The sequence below is a fragment of the Camelina sativa genome, chromosome 8 (assembly GCF_000633955.1).
Source record: "Camelina sativa cultivar DH55 chromosome 8, Cs, whole genome shotgun sequence".
NCBI lineage: Eukaryota > Viridiplantae > Streptophyta > Magnoliopsida > Brassicales > Brassicaceae > Camelina > Camelina sativa.
This window is the reverse complement of record NC_025692.1, coordinates 22,649,685-22,663,988: the sequence shown is the minus strand read 5'-3', so window position 1 is coordinate 22,663,988 and position 14,304 is coordinate 22,649,685. Positions and strand designations below refer to the sequence as shown.

Below are 14,304 nucleotides of genomic sequence, written 5' to 3'. Positions count from 1 at the left end.
TATATATATATATATATATATATTCTATTTGATAAAACACATCTCTCTCATATGTATATACTAACAATTTACCTTTTTAAGCAAATCGAAACAAAACAGTTTAAATTTCTCAATTAGTAATGGATGTTTTTTTTTGACAAATTCACTTATACACATGACATGCATAAATTCAAATTTATGAATAATAATATCAATTGTTGTATTTTAATAGTCAATCAAACTATCAAAATGTAAATGATGGATATCTAGAAATTGAAAACTTCAAAAAAAATGTAGCTATCTTTACGACATGTTACAAAATATTTTATATCATTATAGTTTGAAAATACAACATAACAATTGTTTTATAGATATGAACTTTAGGAAAAACATACATTATTATATCAACATATATATATATATATGTAAATTTACATGATTATTAATTTATGATATTATTGGGACCATATTTTACATGGGAATTTCAGAAAAATTATTATCTTATTATCTTATCGAATTTTATTATTTTTTACACTAACCCGACTTATATTTAAGTCATCAATTATATAGTGTTCTACCAGAGATTAAGTCATTTACACATCATGTTACTATATAAATCCTTTATAAGCAGGGTTTATAGAACTATATAAAGATACTATATGATTCGAATTAAACGGAAATTTATCGAATATCTTTAGGCAGTTGGCTATAAATCCTAGATTACAAATCTGTCAATGTGACAATCTTTTTACTTATTTTAGAACTATAACAAGAATGTCGTTTTATTTTATTGACAAATATTTAAACAACTTTATTCATCGTTACAACTCCAGTGTTTTATTGACAAAGATTTTCAATAAAAAAAATTTAAAAATACAAAAATTATATAAACAAACTGAATTTATAATCATAAATGAATATAAATAATATAATTAATAAAATAAATTATTACAAATTTACATAAATGAAAATGTTCAGTCCGCGGTATGTTGTTTGGGAGTGCGACTTGTCTCTTGGGCACCCAACCCATTATGGTTTTTTTGTTATTTGGGCGAATTCACTTTACCATGGGCCACCTTGTTTCTCTTAATAAAGTTTATTAGGCCAGTCATCGTCTTTATTATATTAGGTTGTTTTTTTCTTCTTTTTCTTTGTTATAGAAAAGATTGATTAACCTAACTAACTTGCCAAATAAATTAGGGTTAGTCTAACCGGGATCATTAGCCGCCAATCTGACATATAGGTCTTGACCGCCGGAGGTGTAGTTTCGCATCTCGTGGAGCTCTGATTACCAATGCAAACAACGGCGCTCTCCTTTCCGGTTTTCCACAAGCGCATAAGCGGTACAGTCACAACCCACAAGGCATGACTCCTTGCATTCCTCCAGATTTAGACCTGAATCTGATGTAACCGAAGGGGAGGTTTCCGGCAACTTCATTTTTGCTAGCTTCATAAATTTACCACCTCCGCAGTGTAGAGCAGTCCTCCTCACACAATCGTGAAGCCACGTAAGACGTTCCAACTTCGGATAGAACCCTCTAATGCAGTGACACTGCTGCTGCGACATGTCGTTTTTGGAACAGTAACTGTAAGACCCACATGGTTTTCTTAAGTCTTTGTAGCAAGAGTCTTCCCCTATGGACCATGAATTGTTCCATTTTTTGGCTTCGGAATTCCATGAGTATAACTCATAAAGTACGCCATGCCGTAATGTCAACCTCGAGTAGCTGCTGCTTTGGAGGGTCTTCATTACTAACCAGCCTTCCTTTAGCTCGAACACTGGGGGCATGTCCCCAGAGTGGTAACCGTTCCATGCATCGACTTGGCGCCCCTCAAGAAAAATTGCAATGATGTTCATTTCATTCCGAATTTCAAAGGAAAATTCTGCGGGTGAGGGGTCTCCTGGACTAGACCAGGAATGGAGGATTTTGTGAGGATAAACTTCACAATCAAAGGAATCAAATATTTTGATGATTTTCATCTCCGGTAGTAAAGTATCCGTTGGAAATTCGAAGCTCTGCCATAAATAACCTCCCGGGTCGCTGGAGTCCTCAACACGAAGTTGCCATTATCGAAAAGTTCAGCCACCATCCTAGACCTCACACCTCCTCCGGTCAGATTGGTCTTCCATACAGCTGGGATATTATCTTGTTCGAACAGGACGAGGTTGTTGCCGAAGAATTTGAGGGTTCCGACAGGTTTGGTGAGAGGTTTAACTCTGTTGGCTACCCATAAACTAGTTCTCTTTGGGTCTTCCTTGTAACATATCCCAAGATACCAACGAGAAATGGACTCATTGGGTTTGAAGAGACCTAACTCGAAGACATTTCCAGGAGACACAAGGGTTTGGTTGCTTGAGACTGTAAGACTTTCTCGAGAGTAAAGTACTGACTTAGAAGAAGAGAGCTCATATAAAAAGCAGAAGAGGAAGAAGAATACGGAGGTGACACAAAGTGGAGCTCTCATCTTAACCCAAATTTGAGCGCTAAGTGTTTTCTAGGAAAGACTTGTTTGATTAGATCGCCAAGAAAAACAATCTCGATGATGAAAACAGAGAGAAACGAAGATGACTATATGGTACAAAAAAAAAACAATGTTAGACACTTATCTTAAAATCCCCATAAAGCAATAAGTTCTAACAACTTAAAAAGTCTCGTCCTCAACCATATCTAGAGTATGGAGTAAAATTGATGTTAAGCTGTTACCACACAAAGGGGGAAAAAAAACTACTCATAATAAAGAGCCATTGAGAGTTGAGACGACGAAGTGTGATCTAGTGGTTGTGAAAATGCAACTAGCTAGTTAACATTATTTGTTGTGATGCAGTCCCCCATTAACAAAACATGATTGGTTCCGTTCCACATTGACATGTAAATTAGCTGTCTAATAATTAGTTAAGAGACAGAAGAGTAAATTTTGAAAGATTTTTCCTACACTCTGGTTATTTTTCCATCTCAGTTAGAAGTTTTTTAACTATCAATCGATTATTGCATCATTTTCTTATACGTAAGCAAAAGAACAACAGTTGTTAATTAGCTAGACACTTTAGACCCCTTAAACCCCATAAGCAAATAAGTCTCTCATCCTTTCCTCAAGTACTACATCGATCCAACAATTCCCATTTTTCTCCCAAGCTTGCTCTCTATTCAATTTAAGGCATCATCTTTTTTTCTTCTCTATGAATTTATTCGACGCTAGGCCGTCAGCTATGACATATCTTTCTTTATCGTTGTTGTTGAGTTGTGAAGCATAGTCAGGTTGTATTATCATCTAATCTAATTGTTAAAGGCAAACAGATATAAGCTTACAAAAACGATGCAATGGATTGGACACAAAACTCTGCGGTTATTCTCTAGTGTATTACAATATAACACTCAAATTTCTTTTATTAAGTCAACCATTTAAGATCATATTTAATTAGTGTGTAACATTTTTGTAATAATTTTTTTTATAAAATTATATAATAGTTGAATTTTCTCATTTTTTGTTGTCAAATTAATATTCTTATGAACCAACGGCGATGCAATGGATATGACAACATGCTCGGTTATTCTATATTATATTGCAGTTTAACACTTAAATTTCTTTTATTAATCTGACAATCTAAAATCAAGCATATGAGTTAAAGTATCAATCAATAATTGCGTGCATGTTATAGTTATGTTGGTTTTCATGAACTGCACAAATATTAAGAGAAAAGAGGCAATAAGTTTAGTCTTGGATTTTGCTAAGAATAAGTTGTTTGCTATTCTACGAAAAGATTTTGAATAATTAGTCAGTGGAACAAAGTAAGGAAACGGACGAAGAAGAGGAAGAAGAAGGTTATAACAAAAAAGCGGACGGTAGAAGTAAACGATGACAACTACCATACAAAATTGATAATGAAGATAACGAGAAATAATATGAAGAGTAAGTGAAAAAAAAAACACAAAGATATAAGTGGTGACGTTCAATTGAATATGAGAAAATAATAATTGATTCATGATTCTTTTGATTAGATTTGATTCTTAAGCAAAACTGATTTTTATAATTTTTATGCTTGTGTATTTGAAATGAATTTTTGCCTTAATCGTAATTAACCTTATAAATGATAATTTTATAATTATTAAGAGAGAAAATACTTGTTGAACCAAACTGATTTTTATAATTATTTACCAACGTTATTAAACAAGTGATTTTTAATTAAGAATTATTTAAAAGTCTAATATTAAAATTATATTTTCACCCTTACTAAAAAATTTAGACAATTGTAATAAGATCAATAGCATGACAATGTATATTTTTACAAGTTTTATATTTGTGCTTTTCAATCAATATAGTAAACTTTATAATTGAAGCAAATATATATGACTTAACATCAATTATATTAACTGATGTTATAATTAACTAGTATAATATGCGATGAATTGATGATGATGATGGAGATATTTATAATCCCTGCTTCTCCCTCCCAAAGAGATTTTGTAACTAAAACTCTAATTTCCTAGCGTCCATTCTTGTAGCTGATCGTTTTTAATGGAGATATGTTCGTTTTCGCTAAATTGAAAATCCGATTTTGTTTTTACAAAAAAGTTTTCAATCATTTTAAATACTTGTTGAACCAATCAGATTATATAAAAATTTTTGGTTTTTAAGTAATTGTAGATGAAATAAACAAAAGAAGTAACATCACAACTTGAGAGCAGCAATTGATTCGGGTTTAAACTCGACCCGGAGACCCAAAACCCGTCTAACCTCAGCTGGTGTGAGTCTCCAAGTCATGGGTCCTGAGTTCTCTCCCCAAAAGTCCAAAATCTCTGATACCTTTTCCAAGTTCAGTATCGTCGCCATCTGAGTTAATCGAGCAAACTTATCTCTCACTGTTCTCTGAGTCATGCCCGAGAAATGACTAACCAAAGCCCTTGTGTCTCTGTCAAGCTGAAGCCCGCCAAGTTGGCTAAACCGTTTTTGCATCATTATGACTTCGAGTCTCTTGACTATGAAATCGATTATGAGATGCAGAAACGAGTCGTAGTTGTTGGATGTCATCAGTGGTTGGAGCCAAGCGGCGTTTGTTTCGACCGAGTGGAGAAGTCTTTGCACCCACGGGTCATTCACCTCGTTCTCTGCGTACTCAGTTTCTGTTAACTCGTAGCTTATGGTAGCTACGGTGTCTAGAACCGGACGGATTCTTGGTGTTACGGTTGCTACGAGCTGTTCCATGCCTGAGTTGAGTAATTGCTTGAACGAGTTGCTTAACTCGCCTAACTCAGATAGACATGATTTAATCCTCTCTCGATCTGTTGGTGCAGGAAACACCTGTGATTCGGACACGAGAGAAAGAAAGTGAGACACATATGCCTAACATCAAAAGTGCAAGTCAAAATTCACGGAACTGGTTTCGCAGGTCAAAGGCTTATTAACATGTTTTTCATGGGATTAACAAAGCCTAAATTACCTCTAAGCAAGCATCATTCTAGTCTATGAGATCCTTTAATTTCCTAATTAACTAAATCACCAAGTATGAGTACTAACCTCAGTACATTGCTCCTCAATTTCATGTTTTAGTTTGAGAATGTATTCGAAGCTCACGTCCATATTGTTCAAAGCAGTTGCAATCTCAGTCCCGGTGTTTTCCACACCGATACCACCCAAGAACAACCTAGCACCAAGGTTAGGCTCTCTAATTTTCTGTTGTAAAGCTTCATGGTAATCATTTCCCAACAAGCTACCGGCATTGCTCAACACAGCAACCACAGAACTGATGTTTGACGTTGAAATAGATCTCCTCAGGCAACTCTGCAAAACATAGAACACATCGTCCACCATTGAAGTGGTAAGGCTGTCGGGTACATGCTCATCGATCCTTATAGCTTTCCTCACGTTCTCAACCATAAAGAACCCTTCTAGTACCACATAGTATTCTGTCACATCCCGAATCACTTTGCTAAAATTTCCATTTCTAAATGCCTTTGTAGCCCTTGGCAACAATNCCTCCGCAGTGTAGAGCAGTCCTCCTCACACAATCGTGAAGCCACGTAAGACGTTCCAACTTCGGATAGAACCCTCTAATGCAGTGACACTGCTGCTGCGACATGTCGTTTTTGGAACAGTAACTGTAAGACCCACATGGTTTTCTTAAGTCTTTGTAGCAAGAGTCTTCCCCTATGGACCATGAATTGTTCCATTTTTTGGCTTCGGAATTCCATGAGTATAACTCATAAAGTACGCCATGCCGTAATGTCAACCTCGAGTAGCTGCTGCTTTGGAGGGTCTTCATTACTAACCAGCCTTCCTTTAGCTCGAACACTGGGGGCATGTCCCCAGAGTGGTAACCGTTCCATGCATCGACTTGGCGCCCCTCAAGAAAAATTGCAATGATGTTCATTTCATTCCGAATTTCAAAGGAAAATTCTGCGGGTGAGGGGTCTCCTGGACTAGACCAGGAATGGAGGATTTTGTGAGGATAAACTTCACAATCAAAGGAATCAAATATTTTGATGATTTTCATCTCCGGTAGTAAAGTATCCGTTGGAAATTCGAAGCTCTGCCATAAATAACCTCCCGGGTCGCTGGAGTCCTCAACACGAAGTTGCCATTATCGAAAAGTTCAGCCACCATCCTAGACCTCACACCTCCTCCGGTCAGATTGGTCTTCCATACAGCTGGGATATTATCTTGTTCGAACAGGACGAGGTTGTTGCCGAAGAATTTGAGGGTTCCGACAGGTTTGGTGAGAGGTTTAACTCTGTTGGCTACCCATTAACTAGTTCTCTTTGGGTCTTCCTTGTAACATATCCCAAGATACCAACGAGAAATGGACTCATTGGGTTTGAAGAGACCTAACTCGAAGACATTTCCAGGAGACACAAGGGTTTGGTTGCTTGAGACTATAAGACTTTCGGGAGAGTAAAGTACTGACTTAGAAGAAGAGAGCTCATATAAGAAGAAGAAGAGGAAGAAGAATACGGAGGTGACACAAAGTGGAGCTCTCATCTTAAACCAAATTTGAGCGTTAAGTGTTTTCTAGGAAAGACTTGTTTAGATCGCCAAGAAAAACAATCGGGATAATGAAAACAGAGAAAAACGAAGATGACTATATGGTACAAACAAAAACAACGTTAGACACTTGTCTTAAAATCCCCATAAAGCAATAAATTCTAACAACTTAAAAGTCTCGTCTTCAGTACAAGATCTATGGAGCAAAATTGATGTTAAGCTGTTACCACACCCAAAGGAGAAAAAATCTACTCATAATAAAGAGCCATTGAGAGTTGAGACGACGAAGTGTGATCTAGTGGTTGTGGAAATGCAACTAGCTAGTTAACATTATTTGTTGTGATGCAATACCCCATTAACAAAACATGATTGGTTCCGTTCCACATTGACATGTGAAGCTGCCTAATTATTACTAGTTCAGAGACAGAAGAGTAAATGTTGAAAGACTTTTTACTTCTGGTTCAGTTTAGGTGTCCTGTGTTTTGTTAGCATACTGATCGTGATAAAGTCATAAAACCAGTTACATTAGCTTAAGTCAACGTCTTACCATATATATTCATTAAGAAACCACATGATTGGAAACTAAAATAAATAAAATCCTCAACTAAATAATTCTACGTAGAGAATTTTAATTTTGCTACACTGTGGTTATTTTTCCATCTCAATTAGAATTTTTTAAACTATCAATCGGTTATTGCATCATTTTCTTATACGTAAGCAAAAGAACAACAGTTGTTAGCTAGACACTTTAGACCCCTTAAACCCCCATAAGCAAATAAGTTGGAACAACTAAAAAAGTATACTATATCGATCCAACAATGCCCATTTTCCTCCCAAGCTTGCTCTCTATTCACTTTAAGGCATCATCTTTTTTTCTTCTCTATTAATTTATTCGACGCTAGGCCGTCAGCTATGTCATATCTTTCTTTACGGTTGTTGTTGAGTTGTGAAGGATAGTTAACCACAAGGCTGTATTCTCATCTAAACGGACTTGATTAGAACGATAATGTGTATTTATTTGGTCAACTATAAATTTAAAATATCCATAATTAATATTAAAATATTGATGAAGCCACTAAACTTTTTTTATTTCATCGTTGAATCGACTAGATCCAATCTATATCTAATTTCTACTACGCAAGGTAACGTAACTTAGTAGAGTCAAATTTTGGTGGGATCGGTTGCAGTGTAATCAGTTCACTTAAAAGACACTTCCCAAGCTAATAAAATTTTATAAGCGAAGTATAATTAATTAAAAGAATGACCATTAGTCTCGCTACTTTTATTAAATTAGTTTTTTTAGCCTATCTTTTAGTTTTTTCCATAGTTTAGTAGGTTAATGGCTATATTTGGAATATATTTGTATTGATCAGTCATGAGAGATTGAGATCTGTTACTTTGTTCATGGTTTCTTCAATTTTGATACAATTACTCGTTGTTTGGAGTCACGTGCAAGGTAAACTATTAGTATATTAAAAGTTTTTGTTGGTAACTCGAAAAAAAACAAAAAAATGATTATCACTAATTGCCAGTTAATTTTGCCACTAAAAAAGCAGAACGGTTCCAGATGCAACAACTATTACAATTTTTTGAATCTTATACTCTATTGACAAAAAAAATAAAAACATTACAACTTTTTTCTATGAACAATATAAAATGCCAGATGTGAGATGTGAAAGCTCGGTTTATTCCCTGAAAGTGTCGTCACGAACAGGAATACCAAGGAGCTTGCCCAGCAAATTCTAAATCAATGCGTAGAGTTAATGAAAAAGAAGTTTGGAGCAAAAGCAAAACCTATTGAGTGCCGCCCTTGCATAAATAAATGGTTTTGGAAGAGTACATACTTGCCTTTGTTCTTAACAATGCAACGTTAAGATATAAGATACTAAATGCGTTGGTACTTAACTATTCTAGACAAGTTTTGGTATTGTAATTCAACAGTTTATCTTTTTAGCTTTTTTACTGTGTTTGTGTAAAAATGTAGATAATTTAAACATTAGATAAATAATAAATCCGTCTGTGTTACTGCTTTTTAGCTTTTTAGCTTTTTCACTGAGTTACTCCTGAAGCAGTGTCTTCCCTTACCCGTCAATGGTTAACTTGAAAGAAGATGGAGAGGGTTCAATCAGAATCGTATGCAGTTTTCTCTACTGCAATTACATGGGATCGTCTTCATCCTCAAGGAGAAAAGGTAAACTGGTTTGAAGGAGTATGGTTCAAGGAAAGAATTCCAAAACATGCTTTTATTACTTGGCTAGGGGCTCTAAACAGGCTGAATACAAGGGATGGGTTGCTAAGTTGGGGATTGGCGGTCCCTTCTCAGTGCTTTTTGTGCAATACGCAAGATGATTCCCAACAACATTTGTTCTTTAATTTTGTGTTTTTTGCTGGGGAAGTTTGGCAGTACTTCCATTCAAGAGCACAAATTACTCCTCCTACTATTTTTCAGGATGCGTTAGTGTGGCTGAAACGTCCCTGCAGAAGTTGAATTTTAATAACAATCCTCGGGTTGGCTTTTCAGGCTTTTGTGTACCTCATTTGGAAAGAAAGAAACTCAAGATTACATACTACAGCCTCCCGATCTCCTGTCAGTTTGATTGAAGAAGTCAAAATCATCATTCGCAGTCTGCTGAACCCTTCTCAAGAGTGCAATCATCAAGACAATCAAGGACACAAGAAGACTCTCTGTTGATTACTTGGTTTGCTCTGTTCCAAAACTAATGTGCTCAGATGTGATTGTTTGTTGTTTTTGTACTAAATCATGCAGGTGTTACTCGTTTGGACGCACTTATTTGTATCCCCAGATGTAACTGGTACCCTCTTTGAAGGGGTTAATGAAATGAATATGAAAATTTGTTTTTTTACAAAAGTAAATAATATGTATTAAGATAAAATAAGAAGTATTCCTTCAAATACTAAAGTTTTTTTCCAAAAATACCATAAACACAAAAATTAAATTTTTAAAGGTGTTGAATTTTTTTAGGTTTGTGTTGACAATTTTAGTTTTAGGGTATAGTTTTTAGGGAGTAGCTTTTTATATTTTAAAGATTTTTTTTAATATTAAAATTTAAGTTAAATTTTGTGATACTTTTTTCCAAAAATACTTTTTAGTGGTACTTATGAGAATTGCTTGAAAAACTATATTAATCTTCTTCTTTTTGCATGAAACAAATATTTACCGGAAATTCAGACAAAGATTATGATTTTTATATATATAGATATATCTATATCTATTAGGGGCAATTTGGTGTATAACCAAAATCAAGAATCTAACTAAGAATATAGCACCATATTAAAAAAAAAAAAAAAATGATGAGGGTTATGCCAAAATTACTATTTTAGTGTTTTTGTGATAGTAGAGGATTAGAGGGTAGTGGCCAAAGGTGTTGGCAGAAGAAGCGGTCGGAGGAGGTGGCCGGAGGCAGAGGCAGGAAGAGGTGATCGGAGGCGGCGGTGGTATTACTTGCTCGTGTAGTGAAACCAATTCAACAAAATAATGTTGAAGTAGCGTAACACTATAAGTGGATCTGCTAAGCTCGAACCCAAATACTTATTTGATACATATAGGGAAGTGATGTGGGAAAAGTTATTAATATACAATTAAAAAATATTTCTTCGTAAAATATCTTGTAAACTATATTCTTAATGTGGTTTCTCTGAGGTGGTAACAGAACCATGTTCTGATGAATCAGTAGAAAAAAAAAATACAATTTTTGAAACTTTTTAGTAATGAAGGTAAAACTAATGATTTATTTCAGTCTTGCATGTGTTACTCTTTTCTTAATGTTTTATAACTTTGGTTTCGATGCTGCTAAGGCATATAACTTGAATCTTACGATGGCATTTCTTTCATGTAATATCATTGTTAAAGGCAAATATAGATGAAGCAAAGACGATGCAATGGATACGACACAAAACTCAGCGGTTATTCTCTACTGTATTGCATTATAACACTCAAATTTTTTTTATTAATTCAACCATTTAAGATCATATTTAATTAGTGTTTAAATTTTTTGTAATAATTTTTTTATAAAATTATATAATAGTTGGATTTTCTTATTTTTTATTATAAAATTAATTTTCTTATTTTTTGCAATGGATATGACAACAAGCTCGGTTATTCTATATTATATTGCAATTTAACACTTAAATTTCTTTTATTAATCCGACAATCTAAAATCGAGCATATAAGTGAAAGTATCAATCAATAATTGCGTGCATGTTATAGCTATGTTGGTTTTCATGAATTGCACAAATATTATGAGAAAAGATGCAATAATTTTAGTCTTAGATTTTGCTAAAATGAAGTTGTTTGTTATTCTACGAAAAGATTTTGAATAATTATTAAATACTACGAAAATATTTTGAAGAAGCATGGATAAAGTAAGGAAGGCGACAAGGAAGAGGAAGAAGAAGATAAAAGCCGACGGTAAAAGTAGACGATAACAACTACCAGTAACGGGTGATTGTGACCTCATGATCCCTGCTTCTCCCTCCCAAAGAGATTTTGTAACTAAAACTCTAATTTCCTTGCGTCCATTCTTGTAGCTGATCGTTTTTAGTGGTAGTTGTTTTGTGTGTGTTAGCAGTTGTTATATGTTCGTTTTCACTAAATTGAAAATTCGATTTTGTATTTACAAAAAAGTTTTCAATCAATTTAAATACTTCTTGAACCAATCAGATTATATAAAAAATTTTGGTTTTTAAGTAATTGTAGATGAAATAAACAAAAGAAGTAACATCACAACTTGAGAGCAGCAATTGATTCGGGTTTAAACTCGACCCGGAGACCCAAAACCCGTCTAACTTCAGCTGGTGTGAGTCTCCAAGTCATGGGTCCTGAGTTCTCTCCCCAAAAGTCCAAAATCTCTGATACCTTTTCCAAGTTCAGTATCGTCGCCATCTGAGTTAATCGAGCAAACTTATCTCTCACTGTTCTCTGAGTCATGCCCGAGAAATGACTAACCAAAGCCCTTGTGTCTCTGTCAAGCTGAAGCCCGCCAAGTTGGCTAAACCGTTTTTGCATCATTATGACTTCGAGTCTCTTGACTATGAAATCGATTATGAGATGCAGAAACGAGTCGTAGTTGTTGGATGTCATCAGTGGTTGGAGCCAAGCGGCGTTTGTTTCGACCGAGTGGAGAAGTCTTTGCACCCACGGGTCATTCACCTCGTTCTCTGCGTACTCAGTTTCTGTTAACTCGTAGCTTATGGTAGCTACGGTGTCTAGAACCGGACGGATTCTTGGTGTTACGGTTGCTACGAGCTGTTCCATGCCTGAGTTGAGTAATTGCTTGAACGAGTTGCTTAACTCGCCTAACTCAGATAGACATGATTTAATCCTCTCTCGATCTGTTGGTGCAGGAAACACCTGTGATTCGGACACGAGACAAAGAAAGTGAGACACATATGCCTAACATCAACAAGAGTGCAAGTCAAAATTCACGGAACTGGTTTCGCAGGTCAAAGGCTTATTAACATGTTTTTCATGGGATTAACAGAGCCTAAATTACCTCTAAGCAAGCATCATTCTAGTCTATGAGATCCTTTAATTTCCTAATTGACTAAATCACCAAGTATGAGTACTAACCTCAGTACATTGCTCCTCAATTTCATGTTTTAGTTTGAGAATGTATTCGAAGCTCACGTCCATATTGTTCAAAGCAGTTGCAATCTCAGTCCCGGTGTTTTCCACACCGATACCACCCAAGAACAACCTAGCACCAAGGTTAGGCTCTCTAATTTTCTGTTGTAAAGCTTCATGGTAATCATTTCCCAACAAGCTACCGGCATTGCTCAACACAGCAACCACAGAACTGATGTTTGACGTTGAAATAGATCTCCTCAGGCAACTCTGCAAAACATAGAACACATCGTCCACCATTGAAGTGGTAAGGCTGTCGGGTACATGCTCATCGATCCTTATAGCTTTCCTCACGTTCTCAACCATAAAGAACCCTTCTAGTACCACATAGTATTCTGTCACATCCCGGATCACTTTGCTAAAATTTCCATTTCTAAATGCCTTTGTAGCCCTTGGCAACAACTCAGGATCTACTGACGTCAAAGACTTGATTTTTGACACCATGAACTCGGTATAATCCTCACCCAACTGCATCAGGGACAGTATCTCGTCCACATAGAGCTCAACTTCCCTCGGGTCTGGTCCTTCAGACGCACCACCAGCGAGAAGATTCAGATTGGGAGAATTGTTAATATCAGACGCCAATCCAGCTAAATTTCTAAAGTCCATGTACTTCTTCAAGATGGACGAACCTCTTGAATCACATTCCTCTTGCAATTCACAGATGGCATAAACAACACCATCTTCTCCACAAAGACCCCTCAAGATCTCATCGTTTTCTGCTATAGCCATGACAATGTCCTTAAACAAATTGGTTAAGCAACCAACGAAATTAACCTGTCCGACGAGTCCTCCTCCTTGCTCCATGAGCTCCACCACATTTTCGTATTCCATCCTCCCTCTCATCGCAATGACATCTTTCAAGTAACGAACGTAAATCGGTAGACCTTCTTCCTCCATTCCCAGTGGAGAGTACAGTCTCACGAATCTCAAAATTGTAGGATGATCTCTCTGGTTAATCGCCGCTGAGAGCTTCTTATTCACAATACCTTCAAGCTGCTTCTTCGAAGCAAGAAGCTGCTCTCTCTGATCAGAACCAGAAGAATCCTTGTACTGCGAATCGATCTGGAGAAACCTCTGTACGAACTTCGCAGCGGACTCGTAATCCTCCGATTCCAAAGCCGTCTTCACGCCTTCGATGCAATTCCCTCGCTCGACAATCGCGTCTATGCGGGAAAGCGTAACGTTCACACGAGACTGTNCAGGGACAACATCTCTCTCAAGCATTTTACCAAACAGTTGGTATGCAATACTCAAATCATCATTCAAACAAAAAGCGTGCATCAAAATGTTGTAGCTTCTCGTGTTAGGCATCACTCCGTGAAGACGAGCACTCTTGAATAGCTCAAACGCTTTCCCAAGATAACCCTTATGGCTTACGAGAACCTCTAGGATCCGATTCAGATGCCTTGGCTGCGGCGTGAAATTGAACTCCAACATTTTGTAAAACGTACTTAAAACTTTCTCCGGTAACTTCGCTTCTGCGTAGACTTTGATCAGATATGTTAAGAGTTCTCCGGTCACTGGGTATCCACTCGATCTGTGCTTGGCGAGAACATCGTCGATGAGACTGAAGTATCGACAACGGCCGAGTTTGAGGATGAGGATGAGATGAGAAGATTGAGAATGGCGAAAATTAGGCTGCTGTGAAGCGTAATCGAAAATCTCTTTGGCGAGGAGAGGATCCGATTGCGAAGCTATGA

General features: G+C 36.3%; 2 protein-coding genes across 2 annotated transcripts in view; both read right to left on the bottom strand.

Annotated features, from left to right (window-relative positions):
* LOC104709828 (conserved oligomeric Golgi complex subunit 4) lies at positions 4,648–6,302 on the bottom strand. Its single transcript, XM_019228822.1, has 3 exons — positions 6,188–6,302; positions 5,494–5,882; positions 4,648–5,277 (listed from the first exon to the last, which is right to left on the bottom strand). The coding sequence occupies exons 1-3, from the start codon at positions 6,300–6,302 to the stop codon at positions 4,648–4,650; spliced, it is 1,134 nt and encodes a 377-aa protein (XP_019084367.1).
* LOC104709827 (conserved oligomeric Golgi complex subunit 4-like) overlaps positions 11,694–14,304 on the bottom strand; it is a 5,367-nt gene continuing 2,756 nt past the window's right edge. Inside the window, exons 2-3 of the mRNA XM_010426383.1 lie at positions 12,548–14,298; positions 11,694–12,328 (exon numbers count right to left, since the gene is read on the bottom strand). Of these exons, the coding sequence (XP_010424685.1) occupies positions 11,699–12,328; positions 12,548–14,298 (2,381 nt within the window). The 3' untranslated portion in view covers positions 11,694–11,698. The remainder of the gene's footprint in view (positions 12,329–12,547; positions 14,299–14,304) is intronic.